This window comes from Amphiprion ocellaris, chromosome 20 (assembly GCF_022539595.1).
Source record: "Amphiprion ocellaris isolate individual 3 ecotype Okinawa chromosome 20, ASM2253959v1, whole genome shotgun sequence".
Taxonomy (NCBI): Eukaryota; Metazoa; Chordata; class Actinopteri; family Pomacentridae; genus Amphiprion; species Amphiprion ocellaris.
Genome location: NC_072785.1, coordinates 28526273 through 28545242, shown reverse-complemented (window position 1 = coordinate 28545242; position 18970 = coordinate 28526273). Strand labels below are relative to the sequence as shown.

Here is an 18970-nt window from a genome sequence, read left to right as displayed (position 1 = left end):
AATATGCGCAGGAAATGTCTTGGGACAAGGTAATCTACTTTATTTAAGATGTTTCTTCGCTTCGCCGAGCTTGTCATGGAAACAGTGAAGTTACCTCATGCTCACTTTTATTTTAACCCTCCTGCTGTCTTCATTTACGGGCACCAAAAATATTGTTTCCTTGTCTGAAAAAAAATCGAAAAAATTAGCAAAAAATTCCCCAAATTTCAGAAAATTTGCAAAACCTTCAGGAAGAGAAGTACAATAATTCCTTAAAAGATTCCCGTAAAAGATTTATTTTAAAGAAAATCCCCCACAATTCGCAAGAAAATTCTTGTCAAGATTTTTAAAAAATGAGTAGAAATTGTCCAAAAATTCCTAAAAATATCAAAAGTGACTACAAAACTTCTAATATTTTCATTAAGAACATTCACAAAAAAAATCAACCAAAATCCAGCGAATTTCGCTTTTTGTGTGAATGTTCCTAAGAAACATTTTCAACATTTCTTTTTTCTACCAAAAAATGTTTCCCAAAAATGTTGAAAATGTGGACATCAGAAGTTTCACTGTGAAAATATATTTTTTCCCACATTTTCAAACTTTAAAATGGGTCAATTTTGACTCGCAGGACGATGAGGGTTCATCAAAACAAGAACTCAGAGCTCAGCCAGCAGCGTCAAACTACTCGTACAGACATTACTTGCAGCGTAGCAGTTGTCTGAGAAAACACAGGAAGCCCTGTTCCCTTTATAGTCCAAACTCCTCCGTCTTCACCTCGCAAAATAGCCCTGTCAGAACCAGCAGGGCCAGTTAGCAGAATTTATGACTGTGTCAGAGCGGACCAGTGGCCCGGATCTGCGCTACCGTCTAATTTGACCCACAGAGAAGGCGGAAACAGATAGACGCAGCCTTCAGGGTTCGCTATTAAAGCTGCCAGAGTTTGTGGGTCTGTTGCCTGGAGTTTGGCTCGGCATGACACTGCGTCAACATCCAGGAGAAGACTGTAAAATTGGAAGTATGAGAGTTGAAAGCAGAAGAAACGACTACGAAAACCAAATAAATAGGATAATCTGTCTTTTGATATCCGTGGTGTATTTGGGTAAAACAACAGGGGAGGGAAGCGAACAACCGTGGCAGGTCGAAGATATAAAAAAACAAGAAAGAAAGAAAGAATAGTCCAAAAATAATCTTGCAAAGTGTAGAAATTCCTCTGCGGCCTACAGAGACTCACAATCCAGCCTGTGTTAATGTCTGCAGTGGAAAAACACGGATTTAAAGTGCTTAAAGTCTTAAAAAGTAACAGTGTGGAGCCCGTTTAAGAGCGCTGCCTTGGAAAAATGTCAAAACACGGATTGAAGAATCAGTTAAATGCCGACGGACCAGGATGGAATAAAACAATAATTACATTGTCGACTTTTGTCTTGTTTTTTCTGCTGCAGTTCAAAACACAAAGTATTCATTCAATGACAAGAAACCAAATTTTCATACTTTACCTACTGACGCTAACGTTTCTAGTTTAAAAAAAAAAAAATATACACATGTATCTGTACTTTTTTTTTATGAGTCCAACTATATCTTGATTCTTGGATGGATGGAGGCATGCTTGAAACTTATTATTGAAATAAAAGTATAAAAATAATGTCAATAATTCATCATTTTAAGAGCCCAGCGTTGGAAACGTGTCAAAACCGGGATTGAAAACTCAGTTAAGAGCCGAGCGACTGCGATGGAACGAAACACAATAATTACATTGTCGACTTTTGTGCTGCTGCCGTTTAGCATGAACACAATAAAACTCTCTGCTGCCATATGTGGCGGCTGTCAGAGACTCAATGTAGCGACGACACGCCCGCCTCCTTCTGATGGCTCAATGGAGGCCGACCTCTGACCTCTAGGCCCCGCCCCTCCATCACGCAGAGCCACAGTTGTCTGGAGAAGGACGCACAAAGCTCCGGCACGTCGCACTGCTGGAATTTGATTTTCCATTGTGCAAATGAGCCACGCATCCTATTTACCGTTTCATTTAGTCTCGACAAACGCACCGTTTAGTTCTCTGAGCTGCATTTCAATAGAATTACAAAGAGAATCCAGAGCAGATGGGAAACAACACGCTGAGGAGATGTCGGTGTACAAATTTCTAAAATTGATTATTTCAAAACTGACAAGCAAGTTTCAAAGGCATGTTATCTTTAAGAAATTGCAAGAATTACACCATTTACACACAAAAAATGTCATAAATTACTCACGTGTGGAAAACTTCACCAAATCCAAGCTGAAAGTCAGAATATTTTATCTAAATCTCTTTATTCTACATGTCTCATCTAAATAAATTGCCAAAAATTAAACATTTGCTGTAATAATATTCTGTAAAAAAACAAATTTTTTTCCAGTCTTCATCACAACTGTGAAGCCATTTGTGACTCAGCTGTGACCTACAATCACAAGGCAAAAATTGAGGGACTTCTCAGCTGAACTGCAGGCAGTGTTTACACAAAGCATAAAGGAGACAAGTATTAAAATGAATTAAAACTTAGTATCCACGTATAGTATTTAGAGTCACTACTTTTTCCCAACATTGATACAACCAAATGGGCTTTAGAAATATATCATGCATGTTAAATTTCAGATTTTCTCATTTTTAAAAAATAAATAATGATAGAAATTCAACTTTCATTTATTCTTTTTTCATGATTTATGGCATTCAAAGTGTGATATTGCTTGGAAGACATCTTTATATTTTTAAATAGTCAAAAATCAACCATTTGCTTTAACTAGATTCTGTAAAAAACTAAAAATTCTGTGGTCCTCAGCACAATAGTTGAAGCTATAAGTGACTCAGCTGCGACCAACAGACATATTAAAAAATTCAGTGACTTTCGGCTGAACTGCAGGCTGTGTTTACACAAAGCATATAGAAGACAAGTATTAAAACATATTAAAACTTAGTATCTATGGTATGTAGAGTTAGTATTTTTTTCCAAGCATTGGTATAACCTAATGACATCATGCATGTTGAATTTCAGATTTTTCCCATTTTTTAAAAATAAATAATGAAAGAAATTCAACTTTTGTTTCTTCTTTTTTTATGATTTATGGCATTCAAAGTGCGTCATACTGTACAGGAGACATGTTAACGCTCTCTCTACCTCTAGTCATGGTTGTTCTGTTTCCATAGAGGTGCAGGACTTTATATTGCAGTGAAAAATGAGCCCACAGTGGGTAAAAATGCAGAGTTCAGAGGGTTAATATTGTTCTCTGAAAGCCACACCAACGGATAAGAATCTCATCAGCAGCTCTTAAATGCAGCGTGACCCACAAATACAGCAATACTACACTGAAATAAATGTCCTTTATGCAGAATAAAACCCAGAAAAATACACGAGTAAGCATGGAGGAAACTGTCAGCAGCTAAGACTGCGATATTTACTTATCATTAAGTTTCTTATATGATAAAAGCAGAGTAATATTGCCTCTTTTAGTGCATTTTTTCCTTTAATTTAATCTTGTTTGCACTGAAACACCACCTCTGAATCTGTTTATCACCAGGATCACTGCAGAAATCCTACCAGACTGACTTTATTTCATTAAAAATGCTCAAAAAAGATTTTTTAATCTCTATATTTTTCTAGAACAAATTCACATCACATGCCACATTTCTTGCAGCAGATGAAGAGCCTGTTTAGATGCCTATATGTTTTATAAAAAAAGAAAGAAAGAAAGTGCTTGTTAAAATGGAAGTCTTTAAAGAATAAAGGGAACACAGTGCATCCCCAGAAAAGACACTTTGCAGACGGGAGGAGCTTTTTGTCGGGGGGTTAATGGACCTGAATGCTCAGTCAGTCACACCGATCTGCTGCAGCTCTGAAGGCACTTAGACTAAATGACAAAGTGGCTGCTGAGCTGAGAGTACTCAGCACGGATCAGTTAGTCAGTCAGATACAGTCGACACACACTCAAGGTTGTCCCGTCGCCCGTCAAACGCTCAAAAAAATTAAATAAAAATCAGCCACGGCGGCGATTCATTCAGCGGAAATTAAGCACGGCTGTCAGAGCAGAAATGATCTCGTCACGTCGGTCTGCATGCAGCAGGAAGGAGCTTCACCTTGAGGACCCTGTGGGGCCAATAGAGTCTTTAGAAGGCCATTGTCGGGCTGTCAGAGTCCCCCAAACTACCTCCCAACCTGCCCTCCTACCCCCGACCTGCTGGATGAACTCATCACAGGCAGATGTGAGCTGAGGTTAGAAGGTCTGTGACACCGAGGGACCGAATCCACTGCAAGAAATATCCATCAGATGTCTGTCAACACAAAGACGAGCCAATCTGCAGCTGATTTTAACACTTTATAGTGATTTTTATTTACAAATAAGTAAATCTTCTTATCGCATGCTCTCTGCAAGTCTTCATCATCTTATACCAATATATATAAACTTTACTATAATGCTATTAGAGTTCACTTATTGATTGATTTTTGAATAATGTTTACATATCTGCAGATGGTGCAAATGCCGATGAAGGTCTGCATCAAACTTGTTATAGAATTAGAGAGTAAAAGTATAACACACTAAAGAAAGACAAAAATATACTAAAAATCCAGTAAAAAAGAAAAAACAAAAATAGTAAAAGTTTGGCAACAAGGGTGCAAGAAAAAATACTTCAAAAATTGTGAAAATAACAAATATCCGTAAAATAATTAGATTTTTAGTGTATTCAAATGCAGTAAAATGGTCTGATTTTATGTTCACACACTGCAAAAAAATTACAGATTTTTGATTTCTGAATACTACAAAAAATTACAGAAAAAAAGTATTTTTAAATTTTTTTTTCCTGATTTATACAAAGTACAAACAATGTCGTTTTATGGTCAAATGCTGTGAAAGAATAAATTACAATTTCTAAAAATAATGATTCTTTGATGTGGATATCTTTACAGTTTTAGACTATTTTCCTGGTTAACGTGTAAATTATTTTTTGTGTGTGTTTTCACTAGTTTTGTGTAATTTTAAAAAATAACAGGGAAAATCTTTACAATTACGGTAAATTGTTTAAAATATTGCATTGAAAAAGTGTTCAAAAAAGTAAATTTAAACAGTGTAGCTGCATTTATATGGACCTTGATAACATTATAAAAAGAAAACAACCAAATCTGAATAAAAATGCTTCATATGACCACCTCAGAACAGATTTAACCTTTCTGTGCATATTTTCCAGGTTTTCTTTTCAATGTTCTACTCTTCTCCATTACAACTTTCTCTTGCCAGTTTTTGCTTCAGACTTTAATCAGTAAAATGAACTGAATTTCCCAAGAAAGTTGGAAAACACAGCTTGATCTTGCTCTCCTAAAAACCCCTTTAGTTCATGACAAAAATAATCTGCAACCTGTAAAAGCACATCTTACCTTATCCCTATATCTAGCATATATGTAAACAGTTACATATCTTATGTTAATCAGGCTGAACAGATATCATCCATGCAGCCGCAGCTAATTCCAGAAAACTACATAAAAATCAACTGATGCATTCTTATCGTTTCCTGCAGCTTCTCCAGCTTTTCTCACAGAAATACCACAAATACAACAAGCATTAGCCTCTAATGCCTGATGGGACAAAGAAACTGCTATCTACAGAACTAATAAAGGAACAAAGAAACGCCACAGACGGCTGATTTGTGCAGAAACGGCTTCGAGCATGTGGCAGGAACAAGAAAGAGGGGATAATCATGTTAAAAATTAGATGATAATATAACAGAGTTAAGGACATCAATCAGCCTAAATGAGGATAATGTGGCTGGATGTTCAGCGCAAACATGTCTCAGAGCAAAACGAGGCACCGTGAGAAGTTTTCATTGTTGTTTTTTAACCCTCCTGTTGTATTCATTTATGGGCACCAAAAAACATTGTTGCCTTGTCTGAAAAAAATCCAACAATTCTGCAAAAAAATCCCCCAAATTTCTGAAAATTTGCAAAAACTTCAGGAAGAAAATTCCAATAATTCCTTAAAAATTTCCCGCAAAAGTTTTATTTTAAAAAAATCCCCCAAATTTGGAAAGAAAATTCTTGTAAATGTTTTCAAAAAATTAGTAAAAATCTTCCAAATAAAATCCTAAAAATATCTAAAGTGATTACATATATATCAGTAAAACTTCAAATATTTTCTTGAAGAACTTTCACATAAAAATCAACCAAAATCCAGCGAAATTCGCTGGATTTTGGTTGATTTTTTTGTGAATGTTCTTAAGAAACATGTTTAACATTTCTTTTTTCCCACCAAAAAATGTTCAAAGATTTCCCAAAAATGTTGAAAATGTGGACATCAGAAGTTTCACTGTGAAAACATAGATTTTTTTCCACATTTTCAAACTTTAAAACGGGTCAATTTTGACCCACAGGACGACACGAGGGTTAGTGCAACATTTCATTCACCTCCACTGTTTTCAGGGTGAAATAATGCTCATATCTGATCCTGGTTCTTATATATCTGGTATTTTGTGCCTTCAGATGGACATTTCTTGCAGTGTGCAGAGCGGTGAAGAGGTCAGCGGAGGTTTTGACACCAAGATGGGCTGAAGCTGTTACCCCCGACCTCCCTGAAGCCTCATCGTGTCACCGACTGGCCGTCACCCAGCAGCGTGATTCTATAGAAGCTGACCTCCACGATCACCTCCCCGAAGGCCGACAGCGGTGATTAGCTAACTGGATTTTAAACCGGGACGGAGTGGAGGGAGGACGAGGACGCACCGAGGAACGTCTTAATAATCACACAATGATCCAGAACACCGAAACTTCTCACATGTGTGCTACATTTTCACATTTCATGCTCAGCAACTGAGGAATTTAAGCGAGCGTCTTCTAGATAATTTAATATTGCATTGAAAATATGAATCTATTTGGATTATAGGAGCTTAAAGGACGCAGGAACAAAGGTTGAGCCACGTGATGGGAGGAGAAACGTCTTAATAAGCACCTATTAACGTCTCAATCTGGACTACATTAAGCTTCATCATGGAGAATTATGTGCGCAAACAAAGAACAAATGCTTTTAGATGTGGCTGCAATTGGCAATTATTTTGTCAGAAAACTTCAAAAATGTGGATCAAGCCTCAGATAATGTCTAAATCCAAAGCAGAGGAACGAAGAAACAGGAAAATATTCGCAATTAGGAAGCTCAAATCTGAGAATTTAGACTTTTTCTTTTAAAAAAATATTGAAATTAATCAAAAAAGTGGAAAATTAACTCAACTAATCAATTAGTTGTTGCAGCTCTACTGCTAATGATGTAAATGAAGTTTTTCACCAAAACACAAGACAAAACCATTTGAACAAGGTCAAATCTAATCAGAATGTGAGTCATTTTCATTGAAAAATGCAGAAAAAATATTATAAATTTGCTTTATGCACAACAGAAGGCATCTGACAGTGACTAGCAGATTAAATCACACTTTAAAGCCTAAAATTTGCTACTTATATATAGTTACAGTGATTTAAATGGTCAGTTTTGTATGGAGAAATAAAGTGAGAGCGAAACAAAATGACTCATTTTGTGTTTAAGATGAACTGTCCCTTTAGAAAGAACTATTAAAAGCTAAAATAAAGTAAAGTGTGGGTCTGATTTGATGACATTAAAGCAGGTTGTTGCTGTTTAACTGTAAAGTCGGTGTTGAATATCTCTGACAGAATCGATTCAACCACCAAATGTTCTGTTGGGTTGGTCGAGTCAAGAGAACTTTAGAGTCTCTGAAGGGTAACTTTGAAGAGTCGGCTTCACATATCACTCCTTAATTATACATTAAACATCCCAGAGGAGCAGGAAAGTGAATAAAACGGCTAAAATAAAAAGGCTGGGCTGACTTTAATATCCTAACACAGCTTCAGCCACCACAAAAACACAGCAGTACGATGCCGTTAACTCGACACCGGTGAGTCATTTCGTGCACAAGGAGGACTCTCAGGGACTCGGAGGAGAAGCGTGGGATTAATTTGCTTCATCACCGGGCGAATCGTCCACGTGGTAAAAGTGGCTGGAGGCCGATGCGAGCGTCCTGAGGCCCGGCGACAGGTGTGTGTGGACAGAAGGGAGGGAGACAACTGCTGTTGGTCTGCTGGGAGCAGATGTTGGAGATCTCTGTAAACTGTTAATAGCTGCAGGATCTCATTACATTTAACTCTTTAAAGGCCAAAAGCTGCACTGGGGAGAAAGCGTCTGTCGATGCCTCGATAGCAGCCCAACGCATGTTTACGCTGCTGAAACTGCAAGATGCAATTTTAGCATCAAAGGAAACCATTTAATTGGTCACTTTAGCTCGATTCTGCATATTGATCTTTGATAAACAGACAATAAAATAAGCTGTCTACATGCAAAGCCACTACATTTATAAGTTATCCAACTCACCTTTTCAGTGTTTTTACTCAGACGTATACAAAAGATGGATGTAGCCTTTATAACATCACCCCATAACATTTTGAAGCCTCAAGTTTGGAATTTGGCTTCAAAAACAGATGTAACAAGTAAAAAGTGGATCCGACTGAGAACTAAACCACAATATACATCACCATACTTTAGCCACTAGTCAACTGCACGGTATTTCCGCCCTGAAATTTAACGTTTTTCTTTTCTATTTTACTCTAAATGGGACCATAATTTACCAAAAAAACACCATGCTGCATTGAAGAAGACATAAAACTAGCAATTGAGACCATAAACGTGGTAAGAAAATGTTTGCTGAAGCAGCACATCAAAGAAAAAGTAGGCTAATTTTCTCATTGACTTCTATGAAAATCGCATTTGAATGAGGTGTCGCCCCCTGCTGGCTGGTAGAACGAATGCAGAAATGTAGAAATAAATCACTTTTCAGACTCGAACGTTATGTCCGTTATTTGTATGCAGTCTGTGGCTTTGCTGCTGCAGCCTACGGCTAAAGAACTTTTTGTACATTTAGCTCGACAACATTTGCGCTTTATTGCGTTTTATGACTAGATTAGATTGAAAATAGCGACAGTCAATGTTGTGGTAGTTATGCATTAACAAACATATCTTCAAAGCACTGTAGATGTGCTGTAGAATGGTCTACTGCACCCCAGTTGTATTCTTCTGTATGTGAAACAAACACTCAGGTTTGTTTGTTTTTAAGCCAATCATAATTGTCTTAGGTGCTGCTCAGCCCAGGATGTAGTGCTGGTGCCCCTGCAAACAAAAATACTGGCTTATTTTCGCACAGGAAGGTGAGAATTGTCCTTTAAAGGACCAGTGAGACTCAAAATGTTCAAAATGACAATTTGATGTCATTATAGACATTTTTTAGTCCAGTTTTGAGTCTATGCACATCATCTGTAGACAGATGTTTCACCATGCTAAATGTATCTTCCAACAACTTGCTCCTCTGTTCAATGTTTTTGAGCCATGCTGCATTTGTTTTATTCATCAAGTAGGTTTCAATGTCCTCTCAGTCTAAAATTGTCCAATATAATGTTCAAAGTAACATACAACTTGTCCAAAACGACTCAAAAATTGTCTGAAATAACTTGAAAATTCTCCAAAATGAGTCAAAATTCGTTCAAAATGACAAGTATTTGATCATGCTAATATCCACATAGCAGTAGAGGACAAATGAAATGTGCAGCAGAAACAGCAGCTTTGCAACCACAGTTGTAAACATCTAGTGAGTCAGACTAAAAGCAATAAAGAAACTCGTCAGGGTAGCTTCTCCTCACACAACAAGGAAAATATGAAAATGTGGGACAAAAGTATGAGAGTTGTTTCCAGTCGCCATCACTTTCTAAAAGCACTGCGAGGGCTGAGAGGGAGGGAAAAACAAGACGCACGGCCGGATGATCCTCCAAGAATTCACATCTCTGGGCAGAATTTTAGAATTTACGTGCCGTTAAGTCGAAGTTTATTTTGAACCAAAACACACGTTTTGACTGTTTGAATTCCGATGCCGTTACCGCACCGAGCTCGCCCTTTAATCCTGCAGCTCGGGGGCCGTTGAAGAAACACAAAAGTAAGCCAAGCGCTGTAACTTTAAGCAGTGCCATTCCACACCAGAGCTCGGTGTTTAGAGTGAATCCGATGACAAAACTGAGCACAGCAGCTGTTTGCCGCACCGCGTTACTGTCAACGCCGGGCTATCACACGAGCACGCACGCATCCGAGCAGCAACTCTGATTTCAGCGTGGATTTATTTTCAGTCGAAGCTAAGAGCGCTCCAGAGGTGTTTTCTGACCTTTATTTATCGTGAGAAGATTCACCGAGCATGAGTCTCTTTCAGCACTCCGCTTCACACTCCTCCGCTTATAGACGTTCACGCCAGGGAGAATCGCAGCGCCGCTACTGTCGCACCAGTGGGGGATTAAAATGCCCTGCTAAAAGGCACCCGGTAGCAGCTCAAGCACAGCAGAACATGACCTCCTCCGGGCAGAGCTGGTGTGAATATTGGAATCTACAAATCACGGCCGTGCTCCTCTAACCTTTAAGTGCTAACATGTTATTCCTCTCACCTTGATGCCTCCCATCCTCTGCTCTCCCTTGAACTCTTTGCCGTTCTTCAGCCAGTGGATGCTCGGCGTCGGGTTTCCGGCTGCAGCACAGCGGAACTTGACCGTGTTGGCAGCAGGAACGGCCAGCAGCTTCTTGTCCATCCGGTCAGGTCTGGTCCAATATGGAGCTTCTGTTGGTAAAAAGGCAAAACAAACGGTGTTGCATGAGTCACGGGGAACTATTCCAATAAAGAAAAATAAGACCAAGCTTAACCCTCCTGTTGTCTTCATTTACAGGCACCAAAAAATACTGTTTCCTTGTCTGAAAAAATCCAAAAGTTCAGCAAAAAAAAATCCCCAAATTTCTGAAAATTTGTAAAACCTTCAGGAAGAAAATTCCAATAATTCCCAAAAAGCTTCCCTTAAAAGTTTTATTTTAAAAAAAATCTCCCAAATTTGGCAAGAAAATTCTTGTCAATATTTTCAAAAAATGAGTAATAATCTTCCAAAAAAATCCTAAAAATATCTAAAGTGATTACATATATATCAGTAAAACTTCTATTGTCTTTTAAGAACATTTTTAACATTTCTTTTTTCCACCAAAAAATGTTCAAAGATTTCCCAAAAGTGTTGAAAATGTGGACATCAGAAGCTTCACTGTGAAAATATAGATTTTTTTCCCACATTTTCAATCTTTAAAACGGGTCAATTTTGACCCACAGGACGACACGAGGGTTAAAGCATATCGAACAAAAGCTGTCAAACTGTCTGAACCTCAAAACCCAACAACATTACACCATTTATTAGAGCAAGAAGCTGCAAAATAAAGACAGAATTATCATATTTTAAACTTTTATATGCTCCTTGAACTGGAAAAACTGGAACTGAATGGAAAACCTGATGGAAAAACTGGAAACTAATCGTGCAATTTCATCAGTAGCACTAGTTTAAAATTTCACCAAAAACACTCTGTTTACTTGAATCAAATTCTGTTAAAAACAAAAAATCCTGTGCTTCCTGGTGCAACCAGAAAGCCATTCCTGCCTAATGTGTGATTAACAGTCATGCAACAAAAATTTAAAGACTAAGCAGCTGAAGTGGGCTAAACTACAGGCTATGGTTACCCCCAGGTATCAGAAAAGCATGGAAGCCAATCAAAAACCTAAAATATTTTAATACTATCTAAATAATATGACATACTTGATTAATAAAATAAATGCAGCATGGCTCAAAAATGGTATAAAGAGGAGGAAGTTGCTGGGAGATACATTCAGCATGGTGAAACATCTTTCACCAAGTTTGAAGAGGTTGTAAAATGGAAATAGTAGAACATGAATAGCCTGTAAGTTAGCCTTTTAAAAAGTGTATGACTTTATTTTTTATAAGTTTTGGTAACACCTGTGTTCACTTGGAAAATGCTGCCATGTTGATTGCAGGTTTTTGTGATTTAAAAGAATAAAATGAACAAAGAATTGTAACTTGTTTTTCTTTTTCTTTTTGATTAATGGCATTGTGACTTTGCTGCAAAAAAGACAATTTTGAGCTTCCTCTGCTTCTAGCCATATTTTTGCTGTTTCCATAGAGATGCAGGCTTTTACACTGCAGTTAAAAATGAGCCCACAGTGAGTAAAAATGTGACAGGAGCAAAGAAACAGGGTTTCTTACACGACTAAGGCAGGTAAGTGGGCAGCTTTTGTGTCTTAAGGTCAACTCAACCTACAAGCGCATTCTTATCCAAACAGATCTGACTTTGGTTTTCCATTTTCTAACTTATTCTAAGATCACAGAAAATTTTGTGGACGGACCCTCCAGGAATTTATAGTTACATGTTTGCGTAATTGCTAAAAGACTGCACAGATGGGACAACTTGCTCCTCTGCCCTGTTTAAAAACCGCCTTCATCTTGGATCAGTTATGTACTTCAGCAGAACAGATGTGAGGTTGTGGTTTCACCAGAGGTCTTCCCTCATACAACAACACAAAGTACCTGCACTGTTTACAGTCACTAACATGCACTTACACAGCCTCTGTTATGAATTTTTCAGCCGATTTTCATTATAATGACACTGCTGAGCTTTTCAAGACAATAAAACTTGGACATACCATTCAGAATGGGCAAAGTGAGTTAAAGAAAATAAGGGTTTTGAGTAATTTGTTAGAAAGATGGAACTCCAAAGCAGTTTCTGGGTGATTTTTCATTACTCCTGTCACGTTTTTACTCACTATGGGCTCATTTTTTACTGCAATATAAAGTCCTGCCCCTCTATGGAAACAGAACAACCATGACTAGAAAATAAAAAGAACTAAAATCTGTATTCTGTGCAGTATGACACAGATATAATGTCATAAATCATAATAAAAGCAGGTGTTAGCAATACTGGAAAACATGGTATCTCGGCATGCTATAGATATTTTATTATTCACATTTTAACAGTCTATTCAAACTGCATTTTTCTTTCTACTCTGTACATCAGCTGCACAAAGATGTTTCACCATGCTGAATATATCTTTCAACAACTTGCTCCTCTGTTTACTGTTTTTGAGCCATGCTGCATTTATTGGTCAGAAATTGTCGAAAAAAAACTTGAAAACTGTCCAAAATGACTCAAAATTCCTTCAAAATGATATTTTATGAGTCATTATGGACAATTTCTAGTCCAGTTTTGAGTCTCTGTACATCATCTATAGAAAGATGTTTCACCATTCTGAATGTATCTTCCAACAAGCTCTGCTACAGTTATTTTATTGATGAAGTACGTTTTTTATTCAATTATTTCCATCTCCTCTCTACATTGCCTGCAATTCAGCCCTGTTAAACCACATGGTCGATGAATTTTGTGAGTAACGGCTTCCAATTTTGTTTGTTTTTTACCGAACCTGGTTAGAACAAACTGTTTCTTCACTGACTTTTATTCAAACTTGTGATTTTTAATTTTATATTATGACTTTAAGCTGAGATTTGTTTATGTTTCTTGACAGCATGTCAGAGATTAGTAGTTGAAGAACCGTCAAAAAGTTCAAAATCCATGATCCTTTCTGGGTTTTTTTTGCACTTTCTGGCTCAAATAAATGCTGTAATTTCAGTGTTCCTTTAAAGACAACATGCCTTCTAGTCCCTCTGGTGGGTTTTAGGGTTAAATAAAAGGTAGAGCTGCTGCTGGTGGTGGGTGTTTACTGGGGCTCAGTCGTCTTTACATTTCAGTTCTAGAACCGTCTTTCTGCAATATCCAGATACAATTAAGTTCAAGATTCCCCTAGCAGTGTAAAACACAGTTTGACGGACGCTAAAAGAAGACGAAAACAGGTGCACAAAGTGTCAAGCGCAAAAATTTTATCATCTTCCTCCGGATGACAACAATGCGGGAGCTCGTGAATCGCGCGGTGCTGAGAGTTTGGGAGGCTGTCAGGGCGATTTATTGAGTTGTATTGAGAAGACGGCGGACAAAGAGAGTGCAGCGAGTCATTGTTGGTGTTGGTGGGCGTGGAAGGTCTGCTCGGTGATTCCCGGGACAAAGGCTGGGGAGGTCATCAGATGTCTCTTTTACTTTCTGAACGTAGGAGCAGAGCCGATTAGCATCTCAATGGCTGGTGGTGCTGTGTTTGTGTGCCGTCGGACAAAAGCTAGAAAGTAAAACTCTCATCGGGATGACTCAGGTGAGACGTCAATGTTTCGCCTCTTAGATCGGCTACATGTGTCTGTTTATTATCAGGCCTCGTTTCTGCCCTCAAACGCCGGCTTCATGCGGTAATTGCAACCAGGCGGATGGAGATATGAAAGACGTATCTCAGAGAGCAAACACTCTCCACGTGCAACCACACAAGCCTCGGTTAGACTTCGTTGCTCCTCTCTCTCAGTGTTGCGGCGTATTTGGAGCGACGAAACCTCCAAGGAACGCACTGTTTTCTTGGCATCGCGATCAGCCACACACACAGTGAGATTTTAAACAGTCTCTCTCTGAATGTGTGGTCCTCCCAGGCCTGGAAACACCTTCGTCCTGCTGCTGCTGCTGATCCTTCAGCCACAAATCCAAAATAGAAACCTGTGTGGATTCACAATGAGCTACTGGAGTCTCCACGGTTTTGTCCCGACCTTTAGCTGCTGAACTCGTGTGTTTCTGCACAAGATCAGCTTTTCCTTGCAATTTACGTTCAGATTTCTTATGGCAAAGTTGTTTAGGGTTTAAGTTACGAGTTAGGGTGCTTCAGTTAATCTACAATGGAGAAAAAGTGAATTAATGTCATGTTTTTTACCCTTTTTCTCTTTAATTAGGGTTCATTTACTCTCCTTACACACCAGCCAGGCAGTACTTCACTATACTACTGCACTATCCATTGCACTGCATTGCTTGTTTCTTAGCGTCATTTGCTTTTTTCTACTGTGCCTTGCATGTTTGCACCAGGGTCTCACAGAAACAGCATTTCAATCCTGTAGATATGGCAGAATTGACAATAAAGCTGACTTTTACGGCATTTGTTTGCTCCTCGTGAAGAAAAAAATGACTCTTTCCCCAATCTAAGGTCACAGGGTTAGGGTTAGGAGATTAGATATCGTCTATTCTGACGTGACTAAGCAGACTACTTGTCTCCATATCGGTCTGTTATCTAAGTCTGACCTTCTCCCAACTACAATATCTACCCAAAGATCAGAGAGAATCCTCAGAACTGATGCTGGCATTGCTTGCATGTACTGCTGCTCTGTTGGTGTCATTTCTCCTGATATCAGTCAGTCTCCGGTGTGTCTTTCTGTGTCTGCCTCCACTTCATTGAACTTCTACAACATTCCTATTCCATTTTTCCTCACTTTTGGCCCATTTCAAGTCCTGCGCCTCTATGGAAACAGCAAAAACTCCAAAACACTAATCACATTTAGCTCATTAAGCCCACTTTTATCTAATTTACCCAACTTTCTTTAGATTTGGCATATCTTAAAGGATGACAGGTACGTTATAGTAGCACACAATGCTGTTTTTGAGTGCTTTTTGAGCCTGAAAGGTTTAATTTCAAGGTGTATAATCTGCTCCTTTGTGATTTATTACTTCCACCAAAGTGAAAGTGCAGTCCTGTTGGTTTTTAACTCTGTTTTTGCTCTTTTTACTCACTTTGGGTGCAGAAAGTTGAATTTAAAGAACCTGGAATCAACACGTACAGCATCTCTGCAAGTGATCCACAAGTGTTATAAATACTGGAAACATATGGTGACTTTACATGCAATTTACATTTTTACAACATCTTCAAATTTAGTCTGCACAAAGATGCTTCACCATGCTGATTGTATCTTCCTACAACCTCCTCTTCTGTTTACAGTTTTGGAGCCATGCTGCATTTATTTTATTGATCAAGTAGGTTTGTTTTTCCTTTTAGTCTCTTTCATTTACTTTCATACATATTTCCTCTCTACACTAAGTAAACACAGCCTGCAGTTCAACCGAGTAGTCACTGAAAAGCCATTTTGTCTTCACAGAATCTAATGCAAAAGGCTTGATTTAGACATTTTTTAAAAACAAAATATGTAAAACAAAGTGACTTTGATGAAATTTCACAATTTTAAGCTCAGATTTTGCTTTGTTTCTGAACACATTACATCGTGATTTGTTCAAGAACTATCTGAAAGTTGAAAACACAACTATTCATTAAATTTTTACAGTTTCTGGCTAATAAATGGTGACATTCTGGCAGTTTTTTAATGGCATATGGGTTTGAAAGGGATGTTATCTTTGAAAAACTGCCGATGTTACACCATTCATATTTATCTTTTTGAGGTTTTTCTGCTTCTAGCCATATTTGTTTCCATGCAGGTGCAAGATTTTTTATATTGTTGATAGATTTGAGGGTTCAGAACGAAGGTTAAATGAATCCTCAGAACTGATGCTGGCATTGCTTGCATGAACTGACATCAGTAAACATTATTCACTGAAAGTTAAAAACTTGATTATTTCAGTTTTTACAGTTTCCGACTAGTAAAACTGTGACAGTTTGACAGTTTTTTAATGACATAAAGGTTTGAAAAGGATGCTATCTTTGAAAAACTGCCAAAATTACACCATTTCCATTGTTGAGGTGATTCTACTTCTAGTAATGGTTGTTTCTATAAAGGTACAAGATTTTTTGGAATTGCTGATGGCTTGGGGGGTTCAGAATGAAGATTAAATGACAAATTAAACATTAAATTAATGTACAGCTAGTAAAACGGGTGTTTATCCACCATGACGTAAGATTATTATTAACTGAGGAGGTGATTTGACCATTTGAAACATTTTTACTCTGGGTAGAACTGATTAAAGACCCTAAAGTTTTCTTTCTATGTGATTTGCTGGGTCTGCAGATTCTTCACAGCCTACTTTAGAAAGCTGATACAGATACTTTCCACCCGAGGAAAAAGCAAAAAAAAAGCAAAAAGAAATCACAGCCTTTTCCAGTTCAGAAGCAGCAGTCGATATTTTGATTTCGGCATGCTTTTGCTTTACTGTGGAGTCCTGCTCTGTACGCTCAGCAGCACTCAGGAATCCCGTCCCGTGTCTAATTGGCCGGATGGTATTTCCTCAGGAGAGGGGAGGGATTTTACTGGGAGGAAGACCGGAGCGAGACACCCTCCAAGAAACCTCCACAGGGACGGACTCTGCAGATAAACCCGGCCATGCATGGCTGTACAAGCACAACATCTCTCCTCAGCTCTGCAGCAATACGGTGTCACGTCCACCGTCAGCTGCAGGGGTTAACCAAGGAGGGGAACTGCTAAAAATACAGGTTTGTTTGGTTTATGTTCTGCAGCTGATTCCACGAGGTATTTTTTCAAGGAAAAGGTGTGCGGTTGCAGCTGCGTGGTGATTTATGACTAGTTTTTTCTTCATGTTTTCAAGAAATCTTTCCTATGTCTTGCAGTTGCTGCACAGCGTTGCACTTCACTTCCTGTATTGTACGAGCGAATGACGAATAACCACCAGTTCGGTCTGAAGCTCCATTTAAACTCAAAGTTAGAAGTATTTAGAAGTCGGAAAATACTAATTCGAGGCTGTGTATATCAGGTTTTCATGTAATTTCTGCATATTTTACAACACATGCTGCTGCTTTACTAGCTGTTTGACTTTCCATGCTTGTTTTTTCTATATGCTATGTAAACACTGCCTGCAGTTCAACCAAGTAGTCTCCGATTCCTTTTTTTTAATCTGCTTGTGGCTGAGTAAAGTTCTATTTTTGACAAATTGCTTAATAAAAAATGTGGAATTAGGTGATTTTTATAAAATATCACAATTTCAAGCTCAGGTTTGGCTATTTTCCCAAACACATTAAACACGAAATACGATCCAAACTCAAAGTTAGAAGGATTTAGAAGTCTGAAAATACTAATTCGAGGCTGTATATATCAGGTTTTCATGTAATTTCTGCAAATTTTCTCACACCTGCTGTTGCTCTAACAGCCGTTTGACTTTTCCTTCTTCCCCTTTCAGAGTTTGATGATGAAAAGTGTTATAAACTAATTTCTCGTAGAAAGTTAGGCCTCCTGCCAAACAGCGTGATTGATTTCTGGTAAGGATCCAGTTTTTTTCTTTTGATTAATCACTTATTTTCTTGAGAGATAAGGCTTTTTTTGAGGATTTTTTCTCATGAACCACTCGGCTGAAGGACATATCTGGCAGACGTACGCCCTGACTGCGTGTCACTGTGTGTATTTTGATGCAGATTCAGATGCGGATTGAAATTTTCTAAATACTTTCAGTTATTGGAATAACAAGTTGTGGCGGATTGTGCAGCCTTGGCAGCAGCGAGCGCCGTCTGAGTGCTCATTCTGTTAACAAAACACAATCTGATTGCATTTTGTCTGTATACAGACTAAGCAAAAGTGTTCCTTAGATGCAGCCACTGATGCTCACTCCTCTCCTGACTCGTGGCTTCATGTGTTGCAGGTTGCAGAAGCACTAAAACAAGTGATTCTGGGTTTAAGTTACTAGTTACAGCATCACCACAGCTCAGGATGTGCTTCAGATAATCTAAGGTGGAGAATAAAATGAATAAAAATGCAAAAACAGAAGCTGTAAAATGAATTAAAGTAACATTTTCACCGCTATTCTCTTTGCTAAGGGTGCATTTAATTTGACTTTTTGACATTTGAATCCTCTAAACCCCACGACTGTCATATTTTACAGACTGTGGGCTCGCTTTTTAACCACTTTTCTTATATTTGGCATATCTTAAATGATGACTTGTAGAAGTTTCACTGCTTTATGACACAGTAAGGAGCTCATAGGTATATTAATACACAATGCTATTTTTCAGCATTTTTTTGGCCAAAAATGTTCAAATTCACGGTGTATACACAGTTTTTTGTGCTTTATTACTTCCACCAAAGTGAAAGTGAGGTCTTCTTTGTTTTTAACCCTGTTTTTGTTCATTTTTACTCACTGTGGGTGCAGACAGTTGCATTGAATGAACCTGGAATCACCATGGGGCCATTTTCACCACAATATAAAGTCATGAACCTGAATTTCTGTTCTTTTTAATACAATTTGCCTAATAATAATAATAATA

General features: G+C 38.1%; 1 protein-coding gene across 8 annotated transcripts in view; it reads right to left on the bottom strand.

Moving 5' to 3' along the window:
- fgfr3 (fibroblast growth factor receptor 3) overlaps positions 1-18970 on the bottom strand; it is a 116792-nt gene that overhangs the window by 44235 nt on the left and 53587 nt on the right. For all 8 annotated transcript variants that reach the window (XM_035956008.2, XM_035956012.2, XM_035956007.2 and 5 more), the window contains exon 5: positions 10470-10639. In XM_035956008.2, coding sequence (XP_035811901.1) covers positions 10470-10639 — 170 coding nt within the window. The remainder of the gene's footprint in view (positions 1-10469; positions 10640-18970) is intronic.